The sequence below is a fragment of the Macrobrachium rosenbergii genome, chromosome 45 (genome assembly GCF_040412425.1).
Source record: "Macrobrachium rosenbergii isolate ZJJX-2024 chromosome 45, ASM4041242v1, whole genome shotgun sequence".
Taxonomy (NCBI): domain Eukaryota; kingdom Metazoa; phylum Arthropoda; class Malacostraca; order Decapoda; family Palaemonidae; genus Macrobrachium; species Macrobrachium rosenbergii.
The window spans coordinates 22,676,997-22,696,107 of NC_089785.1; the positions used below are offsets into that span (position 1 = coordinate 22,676,997).

A 19,111-nucleotide genomic window follows, 5' to 3' on the forward strand; every position below is an offset into this window, starting at 1 on the left:
CACACTCCTCCTCCTCCTCCTCCTCCCCATCACTGGCATGTTCTTGACCCTCTTGATTGGTTCCACCTCCTCTCGTCTTATTACATGGCCTTAGTATCTCAGACAAGCTTACCTAGCCTTCGCCTTTACGTTACTTATACCACACATTCTCCTTATATCTTAACTCTCCCTCCTTTCCAGTGGTTTCACTTATCTGTCCTGTAATTGTGTTCTGTAAATATTTTGTGTTTAATCATTCCTTTTATTTTTATTGCCACTGGTTTATCTTATTTACCTTTTTTTATTTTATTAGGAAATGGAAGACGTTTAGTTTAAATTCTTTCAGTATATATATATATATATATATATATATATATATATATATATATATATATATATATATATATATCTTGCCTCACCAACAAGACCCCAGGATCGGTTCCAAGGGGAGAAACGACTCTCGGCCATTACTGAAATAAAATTTAGTTTAATTCTGTTGACCTTGTCATAAGGGACAGACGTGAGTTCAGGAAATAGAAAGAAAAAGTGGGTTTCTGTCATATCTAACTTTATTTCTTTTTATTATCGGTTATTCCTCCATGCCCCCCTTTCTCACTTACTTTTTCCCAGTTATAAAGTGCATCTTTTTCCTCCTAATCTTCTTTTTCTTTATCTTCTCCTCTCCCCCTGACTCTGCCCCCAGAGATCGACCTTCGACCTTGGGAGAATAAAGGGAGGAGAAAAGCTCCCTTGGAGGGCCAGTTGTTGCCGAATTCTCGCCTGCTTCCGGAAGTTGGGACCCCGTCGCGACAGGTGGTGGAGTCGTTGAGGTGACTTTCTTCATCATCTTCTTCTTCTTCCTCCTCCTCCTCTTCTTCTTCTTCTTCTTCTTCATCATTTTATTTATCCTCTTTCGTTTCTTTTGCGTTCCAGCGTTGCCATCGGCAGCGTCTGCCATCTTGCGCATGCGCAGACCGCCGTCCGTTCGCGGGGCTGCCAGTCTCGAGCTGATAGCGATGGAGGCTTGAGGTTCGTCTTGACCTGATTCGTTCTGTCCAACTTCAGAGTCTTCTCCTCGAAGTCTTCCGCTTAGCCTGACTACCCCGAAGCCCTGCTGTTGGGTGATGGAGGGACTTCCGTTGGCGGTGTTAGTTTGAGCTGGATTATTGACAGTTTGGCTTGGTATGCTGCTGATTTGACTGAAGAGATTGTTGTCCTGACTCTGATCGTTGTTTATTTGACCGAAGGGATTGGAAGCTTGAGTGGACGAGTAACTTATTTGCCCAAAGGGACTGGAAGTTTGACTGGGCACGTAATTGATTTGCCCAAAGGCATTTGAGGCTTGGCTTGGCACATAATTGATTTGGCTAAAGGGACTGGAAGTTTGACTGGGCACATAATTGATTTGCCCAAAGGCATTGGAAGTTTGGCCTTGACTTACCTGACCAAATGAATTGTCAATTTGGCCAAAAATATTGCTGCTCTGACTTGGAACATTGCTCATCTGACCAAAGGGATTGCTGTTGCTCTGGGCACTTGGAAATTCCCCAGAGGGCTTGCCCCTCCACATCCAGAGGTTACCTCGTGTGTAGCTACCAGCAGTTGTTGTGAGGATGTTGAACAGGGAGGGTGTAGCAGTGGATAGCATATCTGCTGGAGTGGCCAGAGTTGTTGTGGGAGCACTAGTGGTGCCTGCAGAAGCAGCAGTACTTGTTGTGGTTGATGAGGAACTGGGACTGGACACAGTGCTAGATACAGAACTGGACGCCTTGGTGCTTGTAGCTGTAGGCATGCTGGATGCTGTGGGAGTTGCAGCTGAAGAGGAACTAGATGCTGTGGGACTGGTGACTGTAGAGGCACCGGAAGCTGTGGTACTTGCAGCTGAAGAGGAACTAGATGCTGTGGTACTTTGAGCTGTAGACCCACTAGAAGCTGCGGTACTCGTAGCTGTAGATGCACTAGATGCTGTGGTGCTTGTGCTGCCTGAAGAGGCACTTGGTGCCTTTGTTGCTGTGGTTGGTGGGACCGTGGTAGCCGCACCAGGAGAATTACCCGATCCTTTCTTCGTTGTGGTTGACACAGTGGTTGAGCTGTCTGTGGATGGTGTTGTGGAATTAGAACCCCAAAAGTTCAAGGGAACATGCAGTGCATTGCTACCATAAAACAATTCTCCTTTTATTTTACTAATTTATTTATATTTTTATTTATTTATTTATTTATTTATTTGTTTATCTTTTCTGTTTTCTAATAACTGATCTCATCGTTGTGTGCTTCCTATAATCTTCTGTAAATTCTTTCAAATGAACACTATGCTCTCTGGAAGCTTGAATTTCAAGTCAATGGCCCCTGTAGGATTTTTCAAAATGAATAAGGGTTTATCTTCTGAATAATAATAATAATAATAATAATAATAATAATAATAATGGAGTACAAGAGAAATACGTTTTATATCTTCATTTCTGTTCTTAACTCACTCTGGTTCTGAAAAGGTACAAGGTTTGTCTGTCATGTTTTAGCAATATTTTTTATTTTCATTTTCCTTGGTAAAGAAAACTTACGGGATTTTTTTATCAAGTCTTGAGTAGCTGTTATTTAACTCAAACTCAGACTGAGAATGTATGAGGTCTCTGCCTTAGTTCTTTACTGTTAATTCACTCTGGTACTGCAAATTGGTGAGACCACCTGGAGAGGGAGTGTTTGCAGCATTGCCATTGTAAAAATGCAGAACAGTTTGACTTTGTTCAACATTTCCGTGTATTGTAAAGATATACTCACATTTTCATTTCGCTGTGAGGTTTGTGATGTTATGTAAGATAAATGTAACGCATGAAATAGAATTTAAAATATAAGTAGGCATGGGTTCTTAAGTGAAGGTTCACAAGGGTTCATCTTACAAAGATTCTATCTATGAAACTTAATGATTGACCAAGAAGGGTCATCTCACAGAGATTTGGCTAGTTTGAGTCACTTATCTGAAGACTTATTGCAGGAAATAGTTGCTTAGTTTTTGAAGGACCTCGAGAGGCTCAAATCCTCCTCCAACAACAACTCACCTGGAACAAACACCTCAGTTTGGGCGCCCTCTTCTCCTCCTCCCCCGTCCACGTACTCCTCGTTAGCGTTCCCGTCGGCGCCGTCTCCTTCCTGCGTGTCCGTGCCGTTGTCTGCGCCGCCCTCGTATTCCTGGCCCGTGGCGCCGTCGGCCCCGTCCCCTTGTTGGGGCTGCTGGCCTGGCCCACCGCCGTCAGTAGCGCCGTTTCCCGCGTCGGTGTTTTCGTAGTCGTACCCTTCCTCGCCGTCGGTAGGGTTTTCGTTATTCTCTCCTACGAAGGTTAGGAAGATTCTGTCAAAAAGGAATGTTCGTCTTTTGGATTTTCGTCGCGAGAGATGAGGCATCTTTCATGACGAAGGAGTGGTCGTCCTTTATATTTTCGCCCTCAGAGATGACAGACTTTTAATGTGAATCTCTTGTTTTCACATAGAACATGCATCGTATTTCATGATAATGTGGCTAAGTCCCATTTGTTTTCAACGTTTAATGTGAATTTCTTTTGTTTTCACATGAAACGTGCAATGCATTTTATAACAATGTGACAAAATCCCATTTGTTTTCGCCTTCAAAAATGTCAGGTGTTTGAAGGATGATGCTAAATGAATTAACCTCACTTCTACCTGCATAAAAATCAAACAACACATAATAACAGGGTAAATTCCATTCATTTTCACCAATCAAGACGCGAGGTACTTTCATGACAAAGGGATAACTTCCCTCGACCCTCACCTGCAAGGATTAGAGAGATTTTACGACAAAGGGACAGGAATAGTCTCTGTGTTCAGTAGAATCTCTTCCCTTCATTGCCACAGACAGAAAGAAGAACTGTTTTCATTATTATATTAATGATAAATAAGTCTAAACATTCTCTTCTTGCTCATTCTGAGTTTTTAAGAGGAAAAAGGCCTTACTTTCTATATACTCGATCCAAGATCTGACAAGTAATTAGCGAGGATTCGTGGTTCTCAAATTTTGTGGTACCGTTACCCCCTACCCCATTCCTCTTCAGTTATGGGAAGTTATAATATAAAGGAGAGAAAAATATTAGAAAGCTTGATTTCTAATGCATTTCATATGTATGAACTTAATTTTACTTTTACTCAGGTCTTAAGAAATAGAGAATTAAAATTTTAGACATTATTCCTTTGACGAAAAATTAAAATTAATACATTGCTCCTTTTATCACAAATTGGGATTAAAGCATTATTCTTTTGGTGATTAATAGAAAATAAAGACATTATTCCAGCTGCATTATTAATGGGAAACATGGTATTTTGTTCTTTACTAAAATATCTGTATTATTAATTTATGTATTTATTTATTAATTGATTTATTATTTTATTTATAAATTTACTGAATGTTATTCCAAAAAACTATGTTACTTTTAGAAAGCGCCTCGTTCCCCCCCCCCCCCAAACGTCTTCATTACCCCCAGTTTGAGAACCACTGACGTAGATGATTTCAATTTGTTCAGAAAGGACAAAGATTTAATATAAACATTTGATTACAAAACGTTCACGAGAACGTTTTCAAGCCATAAACGTTTGGAACATCAAATAACAAACGTTTTCACTTAAGATATTTATTTATTTTTGTGGAGGTCACGTGACTCCATTCCTTGAACTTTCCTTTCCTTGTAATTCAGTTTAGAAGCAAATTGAGCGTCTTTCACCAGTGCCTGAGTTTTACTGAATTATATTGAGCTGTTGTTTATTTATGCATATATTTTCTTTGTTTGTTTGCCCTTATTTATTTTGGTATTTAGTATTTTTTCCACTTTTTCATGTTTCTTTTAAAAGCAGACATTTAATTCAGTACGGTCCTGTATATCAAGGTGGTCGTCTGTTGGTCTCGTTTCATGTGAAAATACCATCTTTTTATCATAATAATAATAATAATAATAATAATAATAATAATAATAATTGTAGCAAGACTTTTGACAAATGTACAGTTTCGTCAGTGTCTTCATATATAAATACTCGTATAATGGTTAATAATAATTTATCGATATTTATGACGTAAGTAAAGACAGTTTCCCCATAAGTGAACATAATGCAGTACCAACTTACAGATTCTAATCCAGAGGTCCACAGCAGGCCTCTCATGTACTTGAAAACCTTACCAAAACTTAAGCACCACCTTTGTGGTGGGACCTTTGCTTTGGCGTAAGCCTGGGTTAATCTACAAAAACCACTTCAAAGAAAGGCGTAGATACCTCACAGAACAATAATGATTATAAAAGAAACTCACCGCCATTGGACACGTAATAATAGTCATACTGCCTACTCGTAGGCCTATTTTTGCCGCTCCCTGGAGGTATCGCGTTGCTCTGGCGATTAGGAGGAATTCGACTGTTCAACTTCTTCTTTCTCCTGAGCGGAGGAAGTTGCTGTGGCGCGCTTTCAGGCTGTGCTTCGTTCACAGCGGAGGAGAATCTGTTTGCGACCCCCGCAGCGTGTGTCTCGCGTTTTCGTACTCTTTCAGCCATATTCAGCGAAGGTACTGAGTCGTTCCTGTTTGACGTTGGCCAGGAGGAGTCTCGGTTGTTCCAGAATCGACCTGTACGTGAAGAATGGTCGATGATTATTAAGATGGCCTGGTTAGAGTTGAGATCACAGATTACTGAAATCATTAGGCTGATGCGAAGTGGTGATCTGATTGATAGCTAAGTGGAAAACTCAATTTTATTATCTGCTAGACCGTTTTGCATGTCAGACTGAGTTCTTTAATGAAGACTGATCAGCTGGGAACTGGAAGGTATATTGTTTCTAAGTTTACTACAGAGAGATCTGTACTGTCTAACGCCTTAAGCTATACGTGACTGTAGTCTGTATTATGAAATGTTTTTAAATAATACAACACAATGTTTATCCATATTCTAATGGTCGTGAGCCCCGTACTTAAACTAACCGTCATCCAACCCGGGTTCAGCTTTATACATTTCTCAACGCTGGCCCCTATTTAACCTTGCAGAATGAAGGTACGTTCGTCCTTGCCTTCGTACGATACGTACCGTCCCTGGGGTAAGGACTTACCCTCTCGACTCTCTTATATTTTCTTCATTTTTGACAGAAAAGGTACATTAATTCCAGAAAAATATATACTCAATGCTTATCGATTCTCAAAAGTGAATTAACTGAGGGTCTAATTGTAAATATTACCCTTGTTTGTGAAAAAGTTTAAATAGCAATTTCTATGCAAAACCAGTGATATAACTTGAGATTTTTAGCAATGATTGCTATTGCTGTTACTTGAAACGTGATTAGGAGTCATTTTCATTGTCGAATATAAGAAATCCCACAATGCAATCGAAAAGTATTTTGCTGAGATAGCGAGGAGTTCTTCTTGCTTTATGTCTAGAAAGGAACTGTAGTTTTTACAAGATAAGGGAACAAATGTTGGCCATTTTAACTTGTTCATTTTGAAAGTGAACACACATATAAACCTTTTGGGGAAACTTTTTCCAGCGTTGTACGAAGATAGGTTTTCCAGGCTATTCCCTGCGCAGTCTGGATTTTGGTCAATTTAATCAAATCCCTGGCTGCCCAGACACCATCAGACCAGTGGAGAGATACCCACTTGTTTTAAATGCCTGGTAAGATGCCCATTTCGATTCGCCTACTACTTATTTCAGGCCTAAATAGAAATATATAGATTTAACCTACCTTCATGTCGTCTGATATAGCTCTCAGACAAGCCACTGTGTAGAGAAGCTCCATAGACCAGCGCCTCCACTGTGACAACAATCACCAACACCCCACTGGCCTTGAAGTTCCTCATGCTAGCTCTTGTCCTGCAGGATATCTCATGGTGTCCAAGGACCGTCCCAGGAGCGTCCTATCGGCTCGCAAAGCCTGCAGGAGGCGTCTGTCAGGCTAGGGGAATCGTTCGGACTGCCAACTTCGCAGTATGGTGAGGGGGAAATGTATGGCCAAAGCGGCGGCCTTGATGAAAGAGTGGCGTGATGGGGCCAGTTGCGTAAAATTCGTAGCACTGGAGGTTTTATGCAACGGAGTTCCGAAAAAAACAATGGCGAGATTGTACATTGTACTTCTCGTTTCCGTTGTTACCGCTTACTTTTAATTTACTCATTCTCTCTGCGTGTTGTTTTTCTATAATGCTTTTTTTTTCTTTCTCTTATATAATGTCATTCCCTTGGTTCATTTGCAGTATGATTCCGTTCATAGGAATCGTTTCACAACATTATTATTATCATTTTATACATTCAAAACAGCGACCCTGACTGGGTATTAGGCAGAGAAGAATAAGAATAGTTATTTATGATTATTCTTCACTTTTCGGGAAGGTTAGTTGCTATTGCTTATGGTACTGTTATTATTTTTTTTAATTTTTATTTTTCATATTTTGGCCAACTTAGTTTCAATGATAAAGTTTCGAAATTGGGAAACGAAAATTCTAATGGTCCACCTGTGTCGTAATTAATATAATAATAGTAATAATAATAATAATAATAATTATTATTATTATTATTATTATTATTATTATTATTATTATTATTATTATTATCATCATCATTATTATTATTATTCCGCTGAGTTGAATATGCAAAGCAAAGAGAGTTACGTTGATGAAAAATAAAACAAAAACACAGTGACGCATACACGCGCATACACATTCCTCCATACCGACAGTGACCCAACACATCTGACCAACCACCAGGTACTGGTCAACGAGTTGGTCAAAAACGTGAGGTCGATATATATATATATATATATATATATATATATATATATATATATATATATATATATATATATATATATATATATATATATATATATATATTGAACCTCTTGCTTACTCGTTCCTAAGCAAGATAATAACAGAAACAAATATAACAAATTAAACAATAAAAACGGCAATTAAAATAAAAACCTCGTCCCATCCATTTGTCAAAATGTGTCATTGTTGCCCGGACGAAACGGCTCTCCGCAGCACTGACCGCAGATAACAGCTTTCGGCTAATTACAGCCGAAAACGCCGGTCAGTTTCAACTACAGAGGGCGGAAATTACAATAACGACGAGGCGTAATTGTGACTCGGCCGTGTTGTTGGTGATGCTGTTTCCAAAAGGGTCCTTCCGGCGCTTTGTCCAAATTCATTTCTCTTTGCCGTCGGCGTTTGGCCATCCGGCTATTGAAGAGCGGGACGGTTCAATTGTGTGCATGTACGGTATGCGTAGATTATACATGCGTGCCTTTATATGTGTGCATACGTACATGTATGTTTGTATGTATATATATATATATATATATATATATATATATATATATATATATATATATATATATATATATATATATATATATATATATATATTTTTTTTTTTTTTTTTTCCAGAGACAAGATTTTGAATTTTGTTGTTACGTCTGTGTTCCCCATTGTTACTGTAACCATTCAACTTTCCAGAGGCGGTTTGTCTGTCGCTTTCTTAATGTTTAATTTCAACCTGTCCTCTTACCTGCTCCTTATTCTTATTAGTTTTCTGTAAAAGAAAACTACTGTCTGTCTGTCCGCATTTTATTCTGTCCGCACTTTTTTCTGTCCGCCCTCAGATCTTAAAACCTACTGAGGCTAGAGGGCTGCAAATTGGTATGTTGATCATCCACCCCCCAATCATCAAACATACCAAATTGCAGCCCTCTAGCCTCCTCAGTAGTTTTTATTTTACTTTAGATTAAAGTTAGCCATAATCGTGCAACTGGCAACGATGTAGGGTAGGCCACCACCGGGCCGTGGTTAAAGTTGCATGGGCCGCGGCTCATACAGCATTATACTGACCACCGGAAGATAGATTTATTTTCGGTGGTCCTGATTATGCGCTGTAGCGGCTGTACAGAAAACTCGATTGCGCCGAAGAAACTTCTGCGCATTTTTTACTTGTTTTCTTCGGCCCTGGGCTAGCAACGGTCGTGAGGGTGCCTGTCCCATTGTCCTTTGCTTTATAAGAAAAATTTACTAATATTAGAATATGTATTTTTTTCAGCAGGCCTCGATATCACCCAAGTCCGGTGCACACCCGTCCAGAGTATGGCCAACCCAGAGCAGGTCGAAAACGGAAGATAACATCACGAAAATACATTCGGAGCGAGCGAGGAAACCCCCTGCGAAATCAAGGTCACTACCAGGAACACCCACGAAGAAACCCACTCCCAAAAGGGGAGAGAAGTTCATCGGGGACGATCCCGAATCATCCTACCGTTCTCCGTCTCCTGAAACCCCTCCTCCTCCTTCTGTGTTCCCCCTCGACCTCACGGAAGTGTACCCTGTGACTGAGGTGCCCTTGAATGAAGGGGGAGGGAGCCCCCCCGCCCAGCAGGATTTCGGGGGCGTGGGCGAACATTTGGACCTGAAGGATTTCGTCGCATTGGCCAAATGGGCCGAAAGGAAGAGGGAGGACCTCGGTAGGAATCCTGTGCCATCCTTCGGGCAGACCAGCTCTAGGATCTCTGCTCTTCTGAAGGACCTGACGAGTGACACGTAAGTCTTGGCTCTATGTGATAAAGTATGAGGTGACGCCCTTATTATTATTATTATTATTATTATTATTATTATTATTATTATTATTATTAGCTTGTTGAATGTGCTGGAACCCGGGGGTGCTGTCTTTCCTACCCTCCCGATCCCCTACTTACCCTGCTCCCAACCCGGGGCGGACAAGCAGGTTTGCAGGAGGAGGGTGGATGTCTCCCCTACCCTCCCATTCCCCTACCTACCCCGCCCCACCTGGGGCGGACAAACTTGCAGTGGGTGGGTGGCTGTGTCATGTCACGAATTTCACATTGAAGCAAGAACTGTTTAGTACAACCACACCGTAGTAAATTGTACCAAAAACTGCGTTCGTTTTTGAGATACATGCGGCTTTTAATGAGTATTTCATGCTTGAGAACTGATCTGTTGGTTTGACTGATTGATTTAGCATCATCACGAAATGGCGTCACATTAGCACCAACACCGTGAGTGTGTAAATTTGCAGCACAAGAATGTACTTAGACATAAGTGTGACCGCCATTTGATTTGTGGTCTGTAAATTAGTGGCCCTCGCCCCAAGCAAAACCCTTTAGGTTACGCAGTTGTTATGGCGTCTGTAAATAGAGCTTGAATAAGGAAACTTATTTATTTATGCTTCCTTATTTTATTTTCTCACTCCCTGATATAATGATCTGTCGTTCCTTTTGCAGATTCGACGAAGACAAGTACAGATTGACGAGAAGGATCGAGTCTTACTTCAACCGCGCCTACCACAGTGCCTTGGTAAGTGTCATCAGTTCTGCCCAGTTTATATCATTTAAGAATTCGTTACTCGAGGGATTAACTGTATTAAGATGAGAAATATAAAGTCTCTGAACTGTAAAATAATCAATTACATAGATATATTGTTGTCTATTAATATTTACAATCATTAAAAGCTACGGAACATATGAAGGAGTGGCTAATTTAATTTCTGGTCCAGAGGTCAGTGTTTCAGAATGATAGTTTTACGACAAGAATAGGCAGCGAGTATCATTTTTGGCACAATTTTTTTTATATTAAAAACACAAAGGACATAAAAGAGCAACATCCGGTGTTTTGTTTATTTTTATTCTATAGATCTACTACTTGACATTTCAATCGTAGCAGTGTTTTTGCAGGTAACTCGTTAATGAATAGGTTTGAGTATGCTTTGTATTCAGAGGTCAAGGTTATGTTCAGGTTTAGCCTAACTGTACAGGTAGCGCTTGAATGAGGGTGTCTTTTAATGCTTTCTGTTTGAATAACATCACTGCTAAAGTGTGTCCATGAGAAAAATAAACCTGCATTGAAAGTTTCCCAAAACTCAAGGCAGGTTTTTAAGTTCATGGGGAAGGTGTGACAAAACTGTTGGGTTGGTGACAAAATATCCAATCAGGTGGTTGTGTCGTGTGGCGAGAACGGGATAAATGTATTATCAACAGGATACTCTGTGCCGTATGTTAGTTATGAAAGTGACAAGACTTCTGTGCTGTTGAACTGACAGGATAGAAAATAATTTGTCGAGAGGGACGTCTAGAAAGTGCCAGAGTGTATCCAAGATGGACCCCGTAGGAGTGTAGTGTCGTCAGTGTATCTCATGCGGTGCACTGTAGGCATTACTTAATGTTCTTTGCAGCGTGCCTTCCTTAGGCTCCTAGTTGCAACCCCTTTCGTTCCTTTAACTGTACCTCCCTTCATATTCTCTTTCTTCCATCTTACTTTCCAACATCTCCTAACAGATGTTTTATGATGACTGTCAGTTTCAGTTTCATTGCCGAATGACCTCATAGGTCCCAGTGCTTGGCTTTTGGCCTAAATTCTATATTCAGTTCAGTTCAATTCCTATACAAGGCGGATATTAAAGTAAAACATCAGATAGGAAAAACGGAAATTCGTTCATTATCACTGATCATAAAAAGAGCATAACGTAATTGTCTGTCTTTCAACTCTTTTCCAGACCGATTTCAATAAACCTGAAGTATCCGCTTCCCCAGCGAACTCTCTCGACGACAGGTCCACTCTGCCGCTAACTAGTCGCATCATACCTCCCGAAGACCCAAGACTGCCTACAACTGCCATTTTGACGAGTACAACCACGACAACAACTGCCATAACTGGCGTTAGTTTGGGGGACGAGCACCTCAGAAACATCTACTCGCGCCCTCCGCCTCTCTTCTCCCACCGGTGGGTGACGCAGACGCAGACCACAGCTACGACGAGCATTCCTGTAACAGAAAGCTCCCCTGGGTACGCGAAGCCGAGTCATCAACGCAGAGGGCGCTGCTTCACCAAGACCAAACTCAGAGGACGGAGGGTGAAACCAGGGTACTTTCCGTCTCCCGACGGCCGTGATCCAGCGGCCAGGAGGACCTCCCCGACAACGCCAAGGGCTTCCCGAAAGGAACCCGAAAATAAGGTCAAAAAGCCACGGCTAGAGGTGATTCACCAAAGAGGCGTGAGTATTCCAGCCGGGAATGTGGCCGAAAAGACGGCTGTCATTTCCATCTCCCCGAGGACCAAGCCTCTCGTTCCTAAGAAGAAGAAGAAGAAGAATGTCTCGGTTGTAGAGGTCGTCCACCAAAGTGTAAACAACGACACTTCTGGTGATGACGTCACTGAGAACGACGAAGATTCTGACGTAGATGAGAGTAGTGACGAAAGGCGTTTAAGCGAGCAGCGGCGTCGTGAAGAACCGGAGGTCAAATGTAGCCCCGTCTCGGACGAAAGAGGCCCTTTAACCCCTCGTGGCGTTGCTCAAAGTGTTAGTAGTGGTTCTCACTCCGTAGACGAAGGTGACGAGGAACCACAGAGAAGTAATGGTTCTCCCTCGATAGACGAATACGACGAGGAACCGCAGAGAGATTCTGTTCAGCCCCATCATGGCGACGCGAGCCCACATTCCCAAAATGGAAACGGAATTAGAGACTCGTATTCGCCGTGTGATAGCGAAGGAGAACTTCCCGTTTCTGAAGCGCAGGATTTACCCGGTTATATGCCGGAGGTGAAGTGGGAGGAGGTGACGATGGATAATCGTAGAGAAGAAGAAGAAGAAGCAGAGGACAGAGAAAAGACGACGAGGAACATCCGCGAAGCTGAAGGCCGTCTTTACGAATACGAACTGAGGGAACGAATTCTGAGTGGGTGAGTCATAGATAGCTTTGACGTTCGTGATATTTGTAAAGAATGAAAGATGATACTTTGCTTACCTAAAAATTAGCCTCGTTGCTACACGATATACAAACCATCGGTCCTTTACGTTAGGAAATGTAATGTAAAGGACCTCAGGTTTGTACAGTTAGGAAAAATACAATTTACTTTAAAAAATTGTGATATTTTTAATCAAAACTTAGAGAGCTCAAACGGCTCCATATCTGTCGTCACTGCTGTTATTTTTAATCATATTTTCATCATGTTTCCCTTGATTATTCGTGTACTTCTGTCAATAAAAATTCGGAAATAAATTTGGTACAATAAGGAATTTTGTCCATAAATATATTAACAATTAACTTTGCAAGGATATTGTCCATTTTTTAAATAAACATCGGAGAAGTACGCAAAGCAAGATTTCACTGATTTTTTAATATAGGAAATTTACATAAGTTAGCATTTTCCCCTAATGCCTTTGTTACCGAAGCAGATCTTACCAGTATTGTCATGATCCAGAGCTCTTATTTATTCCTCTTTTATACGTATGGATATATTTATGTATATATATGAATAAAGGTGAATATCTGGTTGTTAAATGGGGTTGTGAACAGCTGAGTCACTGGAAAGTCATAAAAGAGTTGTGAAGTATAACAACTCAGTTGTTTGCATGAAGCATTTTAAAATTATGAAAATATTGTTTATGAGAGCTTGAACCTGGCACTGCCCATAATGTCTCCCCTACCTACCCCACCCCCACCTGGGGCGGACAAACAGGTTTGCAGGAGGAGGGTGGATGTGTCATGTCTCCCCTACCTACCCCGCCCCCACGCGGGGTAAACAAACAGGTTTGCAGGAAGAGGGTGGATGTGTCATGTCTCCCTTACCCTCCCGATCCCCTACCTACCCAGCCCCCACCCAGGGTGGACAAACAGGTTTGCAGGAGGAGGGTGTGGATGTTTCATGTCTCCCCTACCCTCCTGATCCCCTACCTACCTCGCCCCCACCTGGGGTGGACAAACAGGTTTGCAGGAGGAGGGTGGATGTGTCATGTCTCCCTTACCCTCCCGATCCCCTACCTACCCTGCTCCCACGCGGGGTGGACAAACAATAAAGATCCACTCGGATTTTATTATTATAGAGAACAATCCTCTGTCAACAGGTTAGAAGACCGGCTGGGGCAGTTAGTTCTCACAGGGCAGGAACAGTGGGTAGGAGTGCCCCCAGTAACATCAGAGGAGGAAGAGGAAGAGGAAGGTCACCAACCTGAGTCCTTCCAGGGTTCTGAGGACTTGAACGGACAGCAAGTATGTTTGTGCGTGCTTTTCTGTCGTTGTGTTAACTTACATACTTAGTGACCTTTAAATTTTTTAACCGCTTGAAAACCAGACCTTAACCTTGACACGTTTTGCTTTGGATGCATGACTAATCAGAGCTACAAGACAACATTTTATTTTTTAATGTATGTACAGGGTATTAATTCTATATATATATATATATATATATATATATATATATATATATATTAACTTTATCACATACACAATTGTCCTGTGCATTAGTACAATTACTGACAGGACCTCATTCAAACTGGCAGAGCAAGATCAAGGTCACGGGGTGAGGGCTGGTCACACAGGAGGAGGAGAAGGTCAATTATAGGGTTAAAGTACCCAGCACACAGATATAAATACAGCTGGACTACACGCCTGGTCATTGTACGGATACTTGAGGATGAGGACTGTTTGTCCTGGAAAGCTTGCAACTTTTTTGAATAAATATCTCCACTGGATATCCAGTTTGAATGAGGTCCTTTTAATAATATATATATATATATATATATATATATATATATATATATATATATATATATATGTGTGTGTGTGTGTGTGTGTGTGCATGTGTGTGTGTTTTAGTTTATACATGTGAACGCATATCCACACACGTGCATATAGAAAACGTGGATATATATAAAATCTCAAAAATTCTGGTGAAATGTATACATCAGATACTTAAACAAAGGTGAGCAAAAAATGTCGCAGGGGCTTTCGTGTATTTAAACATCTTCAGGGGAATGGCGAACAGAAAGAAATAGAGGAAAATGCCTCCAAAGAAGTGCCTTTGTTAGTTATTTTGTTTTTGTTTGCATTTAAAGCAACTCTTTGCTTACTAGGACTTTTTTCATATTTTCATGTCTTCTGTTCTTCTTTTTGTCATTTTAATACCCCTTTCTCTGTTTATATTAATAAACATTACTCTTCTGAAACTCCCTAGTTGACATTTCTTTAACTGACACTTGTTTTGGTATTAGGAAATATATTTATGGTTACAGTATGTACAAGATGCCAAATGTCAGAGTAACAAAATATAAATCTGTGATATGCTGAGACTCAAACTATTTAAAACAAACCATCTTATCCATTTAGAAACTTACATATAAATTTTCTATCTGAGCCATTTAGAACTAGCATTGAGAAGCTTAACCAGAAAACGATTGCATTCCAGCTGAATGTGGCTTCTGAAGCGGTGAGGACTCTGCTGTACAGTTTGGTTCGAGACAGGCTTCTGGGTATTCCTCAACGGGTAAGAAAGCAAATGACGTGGAATAATTCTTGTCCTTTAGTTGCCTTTGAGTTAAAATGTCACAGAAACTCGCAACGGATTCATGGAGTCTGGTGCAAGAAGCAGTAGGTCAAAAATTAGGTCAGAGACGCCCCTTTCTTGTTTTTGGGTAAAAATACCACAGAAAGTTGCAACAGATTCGTGGAGTCTGGTGCTAGTAAGAGTAAGCATATCCTCTTTCTTCCATCTGACTTTCCAGCCTCTCCTAACAATTGATTCATAGTGCAACTGCTTTGAGGTTTTCCTCCTGTTACACCTTTCAGACCTTTTACTGTCAATTTCCGCTTCAGCGCTGAACGATCTCACAGGTCCCAGCGCTTGGCCTTTGACGTAAATTCTATATTCAGTTCAATTCAGTAACAAAGTCAAGGTGAGGTCAGAGACTTACTACGAGAGTGATTGGTTATATAATATATATGAAAGATTTTTCAGCCTGGGATGTGGCACTTGTACGTCCTCGCATCTTCATTTTAGGAAAGTAGTGAATCTGAAGTACCCGAGCCTAGTGCGAAGAGGCCACAAGAGGTTCCCTCCCCTGTGTCGTACAGTAGCAGTTATGAGAATGATGTTGGGACGTCAGCCCCAGTGGCCACTCCTACGAGTTCGCCAAGAAGAGAAGACGAAAATGTTGCAAAGGTAAGTATCTAGACAATAATTATTTTTTGGGGAGGGGCAGGGAATTGTTTATTATTACTCTTGAGTAGAATTTTAGGGTAGTATGCAGCGTGGGTAGAAGTTAATATTCAGTCTACTATTCAGTGTTATTTCAGGTTAGGGCACGGCCCCCTAAGTCAGGTAAAAAGTCTAATTAGGTCGGGACGCGGTATTCCAGGGAACGCTAGGATCTCCGCTCAGAATTTTAAATAATCTTTTACTTCCTAATTATAATATATGTTTTTCTGCAGATCCCGACACCCTCTTCCTCGCCAACACCACTTCTACCACCCGAAAATGCCGTCATCCAAAACCAGAGAGTATTGACTCCCCAAAATTCAATGGAGGCAATCGAGGATACCCACAGTGAAGAAGCCATTGCAACCCCGTCGTTATCACCGCCTTCGGGTCGGTCTGTGATAGAAGTCGGGTCATCTGTGACGCCAGCAGTTACCCCTACAATCTCCCCAGTCAGAGGAAAACAGATGTTTAAACACATAATTACCAGTGTGACGCCATCTCGCACCCCAGCGAGTTCCCCGGAGAAACTGAAGCGTAGATATCCTGCTGAAACCCCAGCTCTCTCCCCAGCAGGTTCCCCAGGTAGACTGGTGCCTAAATATCCGGACGCAGGCACCCCTGGACAGAGCCCCCTTCCTTCAGATAGAGAAATCGGGGTGGTTAACACCCCTCCGAGAAGTCCTTCCCCCAGTAGGACTTATGATGTGGTAGTATCAGTCCCGCAGAGTCCTTCCTCCCCGTTGTCTCCTGCGAATACGCGAAATGAACCATTTACCAGCAGACCAGGGCCTGAAGAGGCCCCTGGAACCCACCGAATGGAGAAGCCGCGACAGGTACTCTCTCCGAGATATTTTGACCGAGGAACCCAGGCGGAATCGTATAGAGGGATTCGAGAGCGGAGAGTCGACCGAGGTACGACTGCAGTAGTTCTGGATGACAGCCAAGATCTTACTTTTGATGACACGCCCTCCGTCGTTTGCAATTCGTCCGCTGAACCTACGGTTTATTCACCTGTTGAGGTGTGTTGTTTTTTTTTTTATTTCGTTTTGTTTGGATTGATTTGTCAAGCGGGCATCTTGCAAGAAGGGAATCCCAATAACTTTATGATGATTGAATAGACAATACTCCTCGTACTCAATGTCTTGTATGGGATCACTTAATCGGTAGTAACTGTCAGTTTTGTATAAAAGTGCAGAATGCACTTTACTGTACGTATAGACCTGAATTCATAATATTTCAGTCCATTCCGGCTTTGAGTAAATCTTAATTACGTTAAGAAAAGTTACAGTTACGTTAGTGACTTCAATGCACTTCATGTAAAGATCTGAATGAGGCATTGTATCCAATTGCTGGAAACTTGGTCAGTCTGTAAAAGTAGGATATTGATAAATACAAAAGTCAATAGGAAACAAAATAGAAAATGAGTTAAATAATTGTTCAAAAAACATTTTATTTAGAATGTGAACTAAATTTTTTTGAAATTTTACAAAATCCTCTTTATGGAAAAGGAATCCAAATATTTCCTTTTCCGATTGAAATTTATTTCAAATGACTCAAATATGTAAAATTATGGAAATTGTTGCATTTGCAAAGTTGTAGCTCGGCCAGAAAAAGAAATTGGCTATCATTTTCAAGAATGTTCATTACTTTGAGATATTTTGCGGAAATTTATGTAGTATGATTCAAAATTTTTGAAATATATCGTGGCCTTACGTAAAATATACTCTAGCAATTTTTTATTTGACGTTTAGACTTTCAGATATCAAATAAGTTATTCTTTTAAGGGTTTTGTGGTACCTTTTTTTTAAGTATTACCGTGAAGAAACATACTGTGGCCTTATTTAAACTTTGGTAATTGTGGTACGAAGTCGCTTATACTGTATTTTTTATCTCCGAATTTCCCAGGTATCAGATACCACCTTCTTCACGATATCTGAAGGCGAGGTCGTGGGCGGCCAGGGCTCCGTGAACGCGTCGGTAGAAGATGGTGAAATAGCCCGTACATGCTACCTGGAGACTCCTGAAGGCTTGCCCGTTATATGTTCGTCCCACAAGGGCCTGCGTCCCTCAGTGAATGTAAGTTTCTCCTTGAGATTTCAATGATATTCTCAGAAAATGGTGTCATGTTTTATCAAAAGTTGCCCCCTTAGGGGGTTAATGCCCCAGTCCACCCAAAAGTTGTCATTATAGTTGTATGTGTTATTAGAGTTACAATTACTCATGTCTTAGTGATTTCATGTACGTGTTTAGATATGTTTATATTAAACTTTTTACTCCATTTATGTATTCTCTACTTAACAGGAGGGTGAACTGAAGTCAGAGAGTGAAATAGAGATTATTACTGACAATAATGAAGAGTCGTCGAGCATTTCGGGAAAACCTGACACTAACGATCCTGCGTCCTACACGGCAGAGGACTACTCGTTATTAAGTACAAAAGCCACAGGTACGGGCTCTCTCTCTCTCTCTCTCTCTCTCTCTCTCTCTCTCTCTCTCTCTCTCTCTCTCTCTGCTTATTTCTATATAGTTTTAACTTATCAGAGTCTGTACAGAGACTGAAATTACCTCTCATTTTTATATGTACATCCGTTTTCTTTCTTAACTGTTTACAATTAGTAACAAAACATCATCTAAGCCTCTCCATAACCGTTTATAGTTAGTAACAAAAGCTCAAACATCTTCCTAACCGTTTAAAAATACCATTAACAAACTCCTGGTCCCAACAGGGTCGGAGTTATCAGTGGTACAAGACGACACCTACTCCAGCGGTGACGTCACGGGCGTCTCCGCCGAGAGCATCGACGCCCTTCGACACGAGAACGCGATCCTCCTCCACCGTCTGCGTAACTTGGGCTCCTTTGGCTTCCTCGGCCCTGGTTCTCAGTCCTCGAGTTCTGAAAGTATAGGCGAAACTTAAATGACCGTTCGTTTTACAAGAATAAAAAGAGATTTAACCTTATTTGCATATCGTTAAATCACTGTAACCGTCCTAAGAGTCATTGTCATTATGTAATGTAGTGATTTGTCATAAGACGCTTCTTCTTCTTCTTCAATTTTGGGATGAGAATGGATGACTTTGCTCGCTTTGATGAATAAATCGTATAGTCTTTTGTAAACTGTGAAAATATT

The 19,111-nt window shown here is 41.1% G+C and overlaps 2 protein-coding genes across 3 annotated transcripts in view; one reads left to right on the forward strand and one right to left on the reverse strand.

The window, feature by feature from the left end:
- The window catches only part of LOC136829772 (protein bassoon-like), a 547,662-nt gene extending 528,623 nt beyond the window's left edge, over positions 1–19,039 (forward strand). Inside the window, exons 6-15 of one of the 2 annotated variants that reach the window (XM_067088656.1) lie at positions 9,042–9,532; positions 10,234–10,306; positions 11,502–12,685; positions 13,851–13,995; positions 15,191–15,268; positions 15,782–15,943; positions 16,213–17,001; positions 17,888–18,058; positions 18,284–18,428; positions 18,709–19,039. In XM_067088656.1, the coding sequence (XP_066944757.1) occupies positions 9,042–9,532; positions 10,234–10,306; positions 11,502–12,685; positions 13,851–13,995; positions 15,191–15,268; positions 15,782–15,943; positions 16,213–17,001; positions 17,888–18,058; positions 18,284–18,428; positions 18,709–18,899 (3,429 nt within the window). In that variant the 3' untranslated portion in view covers positions 18,900–19,039. Of the gene's footprint in view, positions 1–9,038; positions 9,533–10,233; positions 10,307–11,501; positions 12,686–13,850; positions 13,996–15,190; positions 15,269–15,781; positions 15,944–16,212; positions 17,002–17,887; positions 18,059–18,283; positions 18,429–18,708 lie in introns of both variants that reach the window. The other variant, XM_067088654.1, reaches the window with a different exon arrangement.
- On the reverse strand, positions 531–6,963 carry LOC136829771 (uncharacterized). The gene is made up of 4 exons (XM_067088653.1): positions 6,697–6,963; positions 5,282–5,590; positions 3,033–3,302; positions 531–2,073 (listed from the first exon to the last, which is right to left on the reverse strand). Exons 1-4 carry the CDS (start codon positions 6,809–6,811, stop codon positions 596–598), a joined length of 2,172 nt encoding a protein of 723 aa, XP_066944754.1. The 5' UTR covers positions 6,812–6,963; the 3' UTR covers positions 531–595.
- Positions 19,040–19,111: the final 72 nt, after the last annotated feature.

Excerpts from the sequence above, each read along its gene's own strand:
- LOC136829771 (XM_067088653.1), bottom strand. The coding sequence starts at position 6,811 with ATGAGGAACTTCAAGGCCAGTGGGGTGTTGGTGATTGTTGTCACAGTG. Across the intron at positions 3,303-5,281 it reads TTATTACGTGTCCAATGGCG|GAGAGAATAACGAAAACCCT; the intron begins GTGAGTTTCTTT and ends TAACCTTCGTAG. Across the intron at positions 2,074-3,032 it reads AACTGAGGTGTTTGTTCCAG|ACAGCTCAACCACTGTGTCA; the intron begins GTGAGTTGTTGT and ends CACCATCCACAG.